Source organism: Vespa crabro, chromosome 3 (assembly GCF_910589235.1).
Source record: "Vespa crabro chromosome 3, iyVesCrab1.2, whole genome shotgun sequence".
NCBI lineage: Eukaryota > Metazoa > Arthropoda > Insecta > Hymenoptera > Vespidae > Vespa > Vespa crabro.
The window spans coordinates 8,967,662-8,980,161 of NC_060957.1; the positions used below are offsets into that span (position 1 = coordinate 8,967,662).

The 12,500-nt window shown below is 33.7% G+C and overlaps 1 protein-coding gene across 5 annotated transcripts in view; it reads left to right on the forward strand.

The window, feature by feature from the left end:
• Positions 1-12,500, forward strand: part of LOC124422922 (calcium-transporting ATPase sarcoplasmic/endoplasmic reticulum type) — a 33,046-nt gene that overhangs the window by 9,153 nt on the left and 11,393 nt on the right. For all 5 annotated transcript variants that reach the window (XM_046959977.1, XM_046959982.1, XM_046959981.1 and 2 more), the window contains exons 3-7: positions 6,852-6,869; positions 9,500-9,582; positions 10,396-10,782; positions 10,889-11,376; positions 11,463-12,468. In XM_046959977.1, coding sequence (XP_046815933.1) covers positions 6,852-6,869; positions 9,500-9,582; positions 10,396-10,782; positions 10,889-11,376; positions 11,463-12,468 — 1,982 coding nt within the window. The remainder of the gene's footprint in view (positions 1-6,851; positions 6,870-9,499; positions 9,583-10,395; positions 10,783-10,888; positions 11,377-11,462; positions 12,469-12,500) is intronic.

Sequence of the window (12,500 nt, forward strand, 5' to 3'; positions counted from 1 at the left end):
TCTCTCTCTCTCTCTCGTTCTTTCTTTCTCTCGCGTTCTCTCTTTCTTTTTATCTCTTTTATTTTTATTTCATTTTTTTTTCCTTAGACATTACAATTGTCAATCTAATTTTATCGACATTTATTTGACATTTATTTGTTGAAAGGAAAAAAAGATTTAATTCGTAATGTCGAATTCAAATATAATTATTTTTGATTTTCAAATAGCATTATATATAGAATATTATTTTATCCGTTATGGAATATCTTTCAATCGAAATATATTATATCTTAATAATTACGATTTACATATACAATAATATATAATCTGATGTGTCGAAATGAGATTCGATTTTTTGTCGAAGGAATAATATATATATATGTATATATATATAGATGAGAAAGAGAGAGAGAGGGGGAGGGAGAGAGAGAGAGAGAGAAGGTTTATGCACCTTTATTCGCAACAGATATTCGATTGAAACGATGCCAAGTTTACTATTATTCGAGAATGTTTTTCGAGAAGCTATGAATCTATTGTTTAAACGAAGAGAAAAAGAAAAATAAAAAGAATAAGAAAAAGAAAATGAAATGGAAGAAGAAAAAAGAAGATGAAAAAGATTCGGCGTTCTCAATCATATGTCTAAGATTAGCCGTGATGATTTATTGTCGCGAAAAGAAGTATTTTTTTTTCTTTCTTTTTTTCTTTTTTTTTTCTTTTTTCTTTTTTTCGAACGAAAAAAGTTCGCCGTTCGTTCGTTTTAACAGCTCAGATTTTCTCTTATCGAAATTATTTTACAGGACTCGAGGAGTGTTTAACTATTATAAGTTCTATTTGTGTTCGATAGATCTAACGATGTAGAAATTTGTCCTTGTAACGTTTGAATACCTTTCGATGTTAAGCGCGTAAGAGTGTTATGTTAATCTACGAATCTTTTTATTCCGTTGTTAGTTTGTTTCATTTAACTCGGGGAAACTCTTCGTAACGTTTGGCGAAAAGGAAAGAAAAATTATAGGTACTACCTACACAATTCGTTTCTACCATCGAAAAAAAAATCTTGCCTTTCGATTTTCTAATTTAAAAAGAAAGAAAGAGAAAAAGGAAAAACAAATACAAGAAATTACTTCGTTTATTTTCCGTTAGATATTCTACGTTTTCTTTTTTTTTTCCCCTTTATTTTTTACTTTATTTTTTCAGGATGTATTTTTCCTCGAAATTTTGAATTGAAAATTCGACGTAGTTTAAATTTGCCATAAATAAATCGAGCCTTTACTGAATCTTACACGTGAACGAAACGAGAGTTAATTGAGGAACTTTTCTTACCTTTGATATTTCTTTGTGAAAAAAAAAGAAAGAAAAAAAAAAAGAACTTGAGAATCCATTCGAGATTTCTATTTGAAAATTGCCTATCGATAAAGCATCGATAAGAACTCAAAGGAAAAATAGATCTCGACGTGCTTTTTATTTATTTTTTTTTTTTCTTTCTTTCTTTTAACATGCAAGCTTTCAATAGAAAATTATTATAAAACAGAAAAGAAATCTATCGAGAGCGAGTTCCTGTTTAATTTATTCGAATCGTTAACGAAGAGCTAAATAAATTAAAAACGTTTCGAAAAAAGTCAAATCTGCAAATTAAAAATTTTATAATTTTGCATTGAAATATGCATCATTTATTTATTTATTTATTTACTTTTTCTTAAAAAAAAAAAAAAAAAAAAAAATAAAAAAAATAAAAAAAAAAAAATATCTCATATTTCTTTTCTACTTTTTCTTTCTAATTAATTACACGAATTTGTATCGCTAATCTATTCAGATTAATTCTCTACCTTGGCATTAGACAACTCTAGACGTGTCTTTCACTGACTAATCAATCCACTATACCTTTTCTCTTCTTTTCTTTCTCCTCATTCACGGGCTCATTGCTCTTACAATTGGAGTGTTGTGTATGAGACACAGAAAGATAGAAAGAGAGGGGGAGAGGGAGTGTTAGAGAGTGAGAAAGAGAATGAGAATGAGAATGTTCTGTAGGAAGAAGACGTCGCTGTGCATGTGACCTTTGCCACAGTAAACCAGCCAATGGCATTTGTTCCGATCGTTTTCTATTTCGACGATTAAAGTCCAATGTCCTCTTCCGCTTGTTAACACGATCACATTAAGTTCCTTATGCTCTCGATATATTGAAAAGAATAACAGACAATTATTTCTAAAATTACTTGAGATATCCAATAATCCTTTCGGATCGTTGTGTGTGTGTGTGTGTGTGTGTGTGTGTGTGTGTGTGTGTGTGTGTGTGTGTGTGTGAATGATATGTAATATGTATATAAATGTATGTCTATACATATGTGAATGTATTCAATCTATCATCTAAATGGGCTGGATGGATTGATCACAAATTTATACCGACAATTAGGTCAATTGCTATGAACTTTCACAATTAATCTCAGTTCGATACAATTTCCGATTTTAAAATGTTAAGTATTTCGAAAAAATGAAAGATACATAAAAAAAAACTCACATACAACAAAGACAATTCCAATTTTTCCATTTTTAGAATTCCAATTTATTGTGTTTTATTTTTCTTTTTAAATGGTATTTTACTATTAAAAAAAAATTTCTTTTTTCTTTCGAGATATTTAAAAAGAAAAAAAAAAAAAAGAAAGAAAACGATCGAAATAAAATCAATTTCTTAGTCTTATCGAACACACATACACACATAAAAAGTATACAGTAATTAAATTACTTGTGGTGTATTCGTTCGAAATTAAAAGAAAGAAAAAAATATTTAAAATTTAGATAAATTTTTATTATCGTCTTTGCGAGTATGACAGATCGTTTAAGTTTTCAAACTTGTAAACGTCGAAGAAATGCTCGCTCAACAATTTTTTAAATGATCCAAGTTACTTCCGTCCAAGGATTTCCACACGAGTCTAAACCAATTAACTCATCGAACGTGCACATATATTATTTATATATATATATATATATATATATATATATATATATATATATACATATACACACATATACTTGTATTCGTCCCTTTATAATAGTTCATATTGGCGTTATATACGAATCTAATATAGAAGCAGGCGATACACATACATATGTATATACGTATGTATGTACTAATCAATCCTAGCAACGCGTGGATGCTGGAATTGCGTTAAGAGTTAACGCGCTGAACGAGGTTAACTCGATTTAAGGTCGCTCTTTAAGATTGCAAGGTGCAGCGCCGTTTGCTTAATGATTTTCCTCCATTTTTTCCTTCCTTCCTTCCTTCCTTCCTTGCTTCCTTCCTTCATTCATTCATTCATTTATTTATTTATTTATTTATTTATTTATTTCTCTTTGTTTGTACGTTTATTTTTTTCTTTTTTTTTTAATTAAATCTAATCCTATAATTTAGTTCGAAGTATTTCTTTCTTTCTTTTTATTTCTTTTCTTTTTTTTTCTTTTTTTCTTTTTTTTTCTTTTTTTCTTTTTTTTTTATTTCGTCATTACATCCTTATCGAGATTACCGATATATTCGATTTTTAAATCGAAATGAATTTTTCTTTCCGTGTATACGTTTCGAAGTAAAAGAAAAGAAAAAGTCAATGTTCTCCACGTCGTTGGAGTTACAAACACGAGACGATCGAAGCCTTAGGCTTTTAATACTTCAAAAGAAAAGAAAAAAAGAAGAAAAAGAAAAAAAAATAGACAAGCTTCTAAAAAGCTTTGCTGTGTTGATCGAGTTGATGTGGAAATTGTTGAAGGAAATTTTATATATATATATATATATATATATATATATATATATGTATAAAGAGAATGGAAAATAATAAATAAGTACTTATTGCGAAAAAGTATAGAATAGAGCATGCAAAGGTTGTCATCGTAAGTTTCTTCTAAAATATAAATGAAAAAGAAAAAGTAAGAAGATAGAAGAGTCTTTGAGGTTGTTAAAACAACAACACACAAATTCTTAATGAATAAGAACGTACATACTATACGATGACTCGTCGTACTATGGCTGATATCGTATATGAGTAGGAGAATTCTTGAGTATGTTTTTTGCTTATAAGAAAGCTCACACTTTTCTACCCACGTAATATACACACACACACACACAGAGTCATATATAAACTATTTCCGTATAATAAAGCGTGTTGTATATTGTTGCTGTGTACGTGAATACCGATCGAAGCTTTCCGTAACACTATTAACTTTTGTGCTTCTATTCAAATACATATATATATATATATAATATATATATATATATAATATATATAATATATATAATATATATATATATAATACATATATTCATATAATATTATATATTTATATGTATATATAATAAACTCGATCGGATTTGCAGGATTTGTCGGATTCGAATAATCGAATAACTATCGTTTATCCATGAACGGATATCGGTCGTTCTCTGTGGATATCGACTGGGAGGAGAATCAAAAAGTTCGAACGTATCAGCTACGACGACAGTGTTGATTTTTTTTCTGTTTCCTGACTCTCTCTCTCTTTCTCTCTCTCTTGTTCGTTTTTTTTCTCTTTTTTCTCCTCTTTTTCCTCTCTCTCTCTCTCTCTCTCTCTCTCTCTCTCTCTCTCTTTTTTATTACGTTATAAAATACTTCAAATTCATTCTTAAACAAGTTATTGTCTATTAGTTGTGAGAACAGTTGTAACATGTGGATTTGAACTAACAATAAGATTTCTTTATAAGATTAATAGATATTTCTTGTTGTTAGGATTGAAGGACGTATAAACTTACATATATACACGTATGCATATGTGATGGTGTGTGTTAGCGCGCGAGTGTGTATATAAGACGGCTATGAAGTTTTTATAATCTGCCCACGTAGATAGAAGGCGCTATAGAAGTAAAGAAACGTTGGTAGGGTAGCCGATAAAAATATCTACGGTTAATATTGTCATTATTACCTTCGTATTTCTCTTTCTTTCTCTCTTTCTCTCTATCTCTCTATCTCTTTGTGGATGATCGCTTTGACTGTTTTTTCTTTCTTTTTTTTTTTTTTTTTTTTTCTTTTTTACGTGTATGTATCCTGTACGCGTGTGTATATATATTTTACGATCGTTCACCGAAACGAAATGGAATTTTTCGTTACGAAATAAATGTTTCCCGTATATTTGCGAGTTTGTATTTATTACTAACATTTATGATACATCTATGTATATATGTACGTACATACCAATGTATAAAAGGAATATCGATAAAGCGATTCTTTCTCTCTTCTTCCTTTACCGACGCGTTCCATTAATCTCGTTATCCTTCGGGCTTAATAAGCCGAGGGAAAAGCGTTAGACATATTTTCCTCTAAGGTAGAGCGTTCTAAAGTAACTAACAATGCGCGTTATAAACACGTGCTCGATCGTGCACGTCAATCCTCGACCATTCAAGGAAAACCTATGTCCTTTCCATGTGTATAAGTGTTTGTATTATGTGTTTATATGTGTTTCTCTTCATAAACGTGTATGCGTTATAAAAGAATATAATCATACCTTATGTACATTGTTAGACATACTTTTTTCTAACGTATCGATGATCGTTGTACTTCATGAAATATGTGTCTTTACGTATATTGAATTTATTTATTATTTTTCTCTCTCTCTCCCCTCTCTCCCCCTCTCTTCCTTTTTTTCTATCTCTCTACGCTTTTTCGAAATATTATTCGTCTTAGGTTAAAAAAACAGAACGGTTACTGAATTTATCTAATATTAGTGTATTTTTGTAGCTTCGAATTGAATCTTAAATTTTCTGTATTTTTATCTCTTCGAAGATATACTGATGCGCGCGTGTGTGTGTATGTATGTATATATATATATATATATATATATATATATATATATATATGTGTGTGTGTGTGTGTGTGTGTGTGTGTGTGTGTGTGTGTGTGTGGGTGTGGGTGTGGGTGTGGGTGTGGGTGTGTATGTATGTATGTATATATATATATAATATATATAATATATATAATATATATATATATAATATATATAATATATATAATATATGTATATATATATATATATATATATATACATATACATACGTAGAAGAACGTAGGTTTGGTTTACTTTTTATTTGAAATATTTTTACGTCAAGATCAGGAGCGACGAGATACGTATACGTATTGTGGTAAGAAATAAATGTTTCACAAATTTTAACAAGTATTTCCATGTTCTTGACAAATAAAAGATTATTCCATGAGGCGATAAATGTGAGCTAGCTTGTCCTTGAGGTGTTTAAACATAGAAATTTTCCTAATAGATCGATTATATTAATTCTCTCAGTTATCGTCCATCGGACGAATATAAGTTGTTTGTTTCTACGATATTTTCGAGCGAGGATACGAAGAGAGAAAAAAAAAAAGAAAGAAAGAAAGAAAATAAATAAAAAAGTAAAAAGAAGGAAAAAGAAAAAGAAAACATTTATCACAACAAAATTGCGAAACGTGACACTTGCGTTCCTAATTTATGAGATGGCTGGTACAACCACATAGTAATTTTCTTTTCCTTTCCTTTCTCTTTTCTCTTTCTCTCTCTTTCTTTTTTATTTCTTTTTCTCTTTTATTCGCGAGTTTTCTCAACGGCGTCAAATACGAAACGTTTTTGAATCTCTTTCTTCGTATATTTCCGTGCTGCAAAAAATTACACCATTCGCGGGATTCTTGCTCGGCTCCCGGGCAATCTCCTGCGGCAAGTGGGCCATCTTAAAGGGGACGTTTTAGATTTTCTCAACTTCGTTGATGTTAGTGATATCTGATTGCGTAAACAGAAACTGACGTTGCTCGTTTAATTAACTCAAACTCCTTTAACGTTTTAAAACGACTCACTAAATAAATATTTTATTTCTGTTTCAGAATTGCCAGCCGAGGAGGGTAAGTCCCCTTACATATTTTTCCATTAGAGCGAAAATATTAAAAAAAGGTTAAGATTTAATTTATATCGAATCGGCATCGTGGATAATATCTTATTAATAATTATTTGAAAATTGATGATTCGCTTTTACGATAAATTAAATATTTAAAGATGGGATAGGGTGGGATGGGTGGCGGGGAATAGGAGGGAGTGAGGGGAAAGAAAAAATATCTCAAAGAAAAAGATAATGTTCGTATATTCGAGAATACATTTTTGTGATTAACCAAAAGAGATACTTGTTTTTCTTCGTGTTTAACAAAATGAACGGATAAGAAATTCGTGGTAAGCGATTAGATTTTTCGTCTCAAGTATCTCATTGAGGTAGGAGGTGGGGAAGGAGGAGAGGTGATAGAAAAAGAAGGAAAAAAAGAAAAAAAAAACAGATCGATTTATCATTTCACGAAGAAGATACTCGTAATACCACGTTGGAAAATCATGCGAGTGAGAAAACGTATACGACGTATAAGTGTTAACTGGTGACACGCGAGTTGTTAAAAACTCTGAAACTGATCTGAACGATCGTGTCTCTCTTGAAGAAAAAGAGAAAGAGAGAGAGAAAGAAAGAGAGAGAATCTTCTTCGTTTACACACAGTATACGAGTAGAGAGAAAAGAATAAAAAGAAAAAGAAACATCGTCGATTCTACTCTGACGCAATTTACTGACGTCGCCGAAGTTGATATTCTGTCGTTGGTCAATTATGACGCACGCGATACACGAGGAAACTCGTTATAATGCCGGATCCAGGCAGTCGTAGGTTCTCTTTCGAGAGTCGAAGTTACGACAAGCGAAAAATAGAGGCTTCATGATTATTCGCATTCTTATCGATTTCATTTAAACGTTCGAAGATAGAGAGAACAAATTTGTCGAATTTATTATTGACACAAACGGGCAAGGTCAATGGATTTGTCTTGATTAATGATATCGATCATTTACTTTTATATCTTAATTCTAATTTATCGAAGAGATGTTATTGGCGATTTATAATATAATTTTATATCATATCTATAAAAATCTATATATATATATATATATCTATATATATACTTATTTACTTATGTATATGTATATGTATTATGTATATGTATTATGTATATCTATGCATGTATGTATGCATGTATAATAATATAGATCATAGATCCGAAGGAAAAAATAATGAGACATACATATGCATTCATTGAATCGATAGTCATTACATCATCATAATGTTTTTTCCACATGTTTAACGTGTCTCTGTTTGGTATAACAAAAGTATAAGTAATCATAATTATGATCATACGTATATATACGTGTGTATAATATCGACGAATAAAAAATAGTACATTGATGAAACGTTATGGTTTATTTTCACGTGATATTGGAAATAAACAAACAAACAAACAAGCAAACAAAGAAAAAAAGGATATTGAGAAGGAAAAGTCAAGGTCAATGAATTCGTAAAGATCAAAGAGATCCAGTCTCTCTACCTACACCTCTCTCTTCCTTGATACGTCGAGTTAATATTGCACTTGAGTTGCTGCACGTGGTTGAAAACGTCTGTCAAGGGGGTGGTTAAGGGAGGAATGGGAGATGAATTTCGAGACACATGTGGGTGATGGAACGCATCGTTATCGAACTGGAACAGCCTTCGTCCGTGTACAGTCCTTTAGGTTCGTAAGCTTCGAATGCATTACGAGCTGACGACGTGTGCGTATGCTTTACCTAATGAATGTATTAATCCATGTGTCTCTCCTCTCTCTCTCTCTCTCTCTCTCTCTCTCTCTCTCTCTCTTCGTGTATGTGCGCGTATATGTCTGTCTGTCTGTTGATTGTATATAAAGACATATACACGTTCACACATACGCAACGATGCGTGTTACTGGAGATATATATGATGCGTATGTATGTATGTATATGTGTGTGTATGTGTATGTGCGTTTGTGTGTGAATATATATGTATATATGGATATATATGGATATATATCGCGTCGTAGCGTACTCGTACTCGTAGTCGTCGTCGTCGTCGTCGTCGTCGTCGTCGTCGTCGTCGTCGTCGTCGTCGTCGTCGTCGTCGTCGTCGTCGTCGTCGTCGTCGTCGTCGTCGTCGTCGTCGTCGTCGTCGTCGTCGTCGTCGTCGTCGTCGTCGTCGTCGTCGTCGTCGTCGTCGTCGTCGTCGTCGTCGTCGTCGTCGTCGTCGTCGTCGTCGTCGTCGTCGTCGTCGTCGTCGTCGTCGTCGTCGTCGTCGAACACAGATCTCTGCTTACATTATGCGAATGTATGCGACATGTTCCACTCGATTCCGTACGCGTAATTACACATCGTCATTGCGTACGATGAAACAGAACCAACCAATAACATCTACAAATTCGCAATTCGGTTTAAACATAATTTAATTCGTTTATCCTTCGATGCCGATCTTCGATATCGAATCGATTATCTTTTTCTTTTCGTCTTTCCTCCTACTTCTCCTTCTCTTTCATCCTCTTACTCCTCCTTCTCTTTCCTCCTCCATAAAAACTTTCTATTATCTTCGCGAATAAAACGATAAATTTCAACGATCATCATTTCCATATGATTTAGTCGAATAAAGTTTGTTATCTTTGAAATTTTCAGGTAAATCCATCTGGCAACTCGTATTGGAACAATTCGACGACCTCCTAGTTAAGATTCTATTATTAGCCGCTATTATATCTTTTGTACGTATATATTACACAGTTGGAAATAATGAGTATAAAAAATTGTTAATGGTCGATTCGCGCACGTTTCATTAATAAATAATTTAAGTTCTTCAGTATTATTAGTTTTTATTATTGCGATATTTCTATCAGAGATGATAGAAATCTAGATCATAGACTTGATGATATCAAGTCTATGAAAGGAATCGGGATAAAGATTGAAATGAGATCGAACGAGAATGTTCTAACGTTTAGATTTATATTATATGGAGTAATGTTAAAATCTCTATGATATAAAAATAGGAATTGAAATGAAAATAGAAATGAATAAACGTGTGAATCGACCTTAAATAGTTCTAGTCATTGGATATTTAAAAGAGATGCACTTATCAGAAAAAAAAAAAAAAAACCTACGAACCACCGATCGTCGTAATTATTAACGATTTAAATGTCATTTAGTATCATAAGTATTTATTAATCTTTTATATGTATATTTAAATTAAATAATTCGTTTAAATTAAACAGATAATAGAGAATCGAAAGAAAGAGAGATAAACTTTTAATTATGCATTACGATGATCGTATGTACGTATATATGGATACATGTATATATGTATATATATATATATATATATACGTGAGGTTCGTTTATCAGGTTGCAGCACATACATTTACGATAACTCCGTTAGTAGAGATTTCTATAAATATATCTAGTATCGGTGAATTTAAAAATATACATCATCGATTTTACGTAGCCATGAAACTTCGTTATTTTCATATGTGAGTCCATGGAGGAAGTTTACTCTATATAGCAATCATATATATCTCGATTAGGTACTAGCTTTATTTGAGGAGCACGAGGATGCGTTCACGGCCTTCGTCGAGCCCTTCGTCATTTTGCTCATTCTTATCGCCAATGCCGTGGTCGGTGTTTGGCAAGAGCGTAACGCCGAATCGGCAATCGAAGCGTTGAAGGAGTATGAACCCGAAATGGGTAAGGTCGTTCGGGGTGACAAGGCTGGCGTACAAAGGATTCGAGCGAAAGAGATCGTTCCCGGAGACATCGTTGAGGTGTCCGTCGGTGATAAGATTCCAGCTGATATTCGTCTTAGCAAAATTTTCTCAACCACCCTCAGGATCGATCAATCCATCCTGACCGGTGAATCTGTATCTGTTATCAAGCATACGGATCCTGTTCCCGATCCACGTGCCGTCAATCAGGTTCGTTCGAACGAGACACTTTTTTTTTATTTTTTTATTCTCCAGTTTACAATTAAACTTATAAAGAATTTTTGTAACATCACGATATTCTTTGTTTTTCTATTAGGACAAGAAAAATATTTTATTCTCTGGTACCAATGTAGCTGCTGGTAAAGCACGTGGCGTTGTTATTGGAACCGGTTTAAATACTGCTATTGGTAAAATTCGTACTGAAATGTCTGAGACTGAGGAAATAAAGACACCCCTTCAACAAAAACTCGATGAATTTGGTGAACAATTGTCAAAGGTCATTTCCGTAATCTGCGTTGCTGTATGGGCTATCAACATCGGTCACTTTAATGATCCTGCTCATGGTGGATCATGGATCAAGGGTGCCATTTACTATTTCAAGATCGCCGTCGCTCTGGCTGTCGCTGCCATTCCTGAAGGTTTACCGGCTGTTATTACGACTTGTTTAGCTTTGGGTACTAGGCGTATGGCTAAGAAGAATGCCATTGTACGTTCCTTGCCTTCTGTCGAAACTCTCGGTTGTACTTCTGTTATTTGCTCTGACAAGACTGGAACATTGACTACCAATCAGATGTCTGTTAGCCGGTAATATATACTTCTTCAAATTTTAACGAAATATTTTCAAATGAATTTAATTGATCGATTAATTGCGCAATTAATTATCCTTTTAGAATGTTCATTTTCGATAAGATCGAGGGCAATGATAGCTCGTTCCACGAGTTCGAGATTACAGGATCGACTTACGAACCCATCGGTGAGATCTTCCTCAGAGGACAAAAGATCAAAGGGCAGGATTACGAGACACTTCACGAGATTGGTACAATCTGTATCATGTGTAACGACTCGGCCATTGACTTTAACGAGTTCAAGCAAGCTTTCGAGAAAGTTGGGGAGGCTACCGAAACCGCATTGATTGTTTTGGCTGAAAAGGTCAATCCTTTTGGTGTATCGAAGGGTGGACTCGATCGCCGTAACGCGGCCATAGCCGTCAGGCAAGACATCGAAACGAAATGGAAGAAGGAATTCACCTTGGAATTCTCTCGCGATCGCAAATCCATGTCCTCGTATTGTGTACCATTGAAACCTAGTAAACTTGGAACTGGACCAAAACTTTTTGTTAAGGGTGCACCCGAAGGAGTATTGGATAGATGCACGCATGCACGCGTTGGTACACAAAAGGTTCCTCTTACTTCGACTTTGAAAAATCGTATTTTGGATCTGACGAGACAATATGGAACCGGACGAGATACATTGCGTTGTCTTGCTTTGGCTACCGCTGATCATCCGATGAAACCCGATGACATGGATTTAGGCGACTCCACGAAGTTCTATACTTACGAGAAGGAACTCACGTTCATTGGTGTAGTTGGTATGTTGGATCCACCACGTAAGGAAGTATTCGACTCCATTGTTAGGTGTCGTGCTGCTGGTATCCGTGTTATCGTTATCACTGGTGATAACAAAGCCACCGCGGAAGCCATTTGCCGACGAATTGGCGTTTTCACCGAAGAGGAGGACACCACAGGAAAATCATACTCTGGACGTGAATTCGACGATTTATCACCATCCGAACAGAAAGCAGCATGTTCAAGGGCCAGATTGTTCTCCCGCGTAGAACCAGCTCACAAATCAAAGATCGTTGAGTATTTGCAAAGCATGAACGAGATCTCGGCTATGGTAAGAACTTTAGATTCTTATAAATCCTTTTT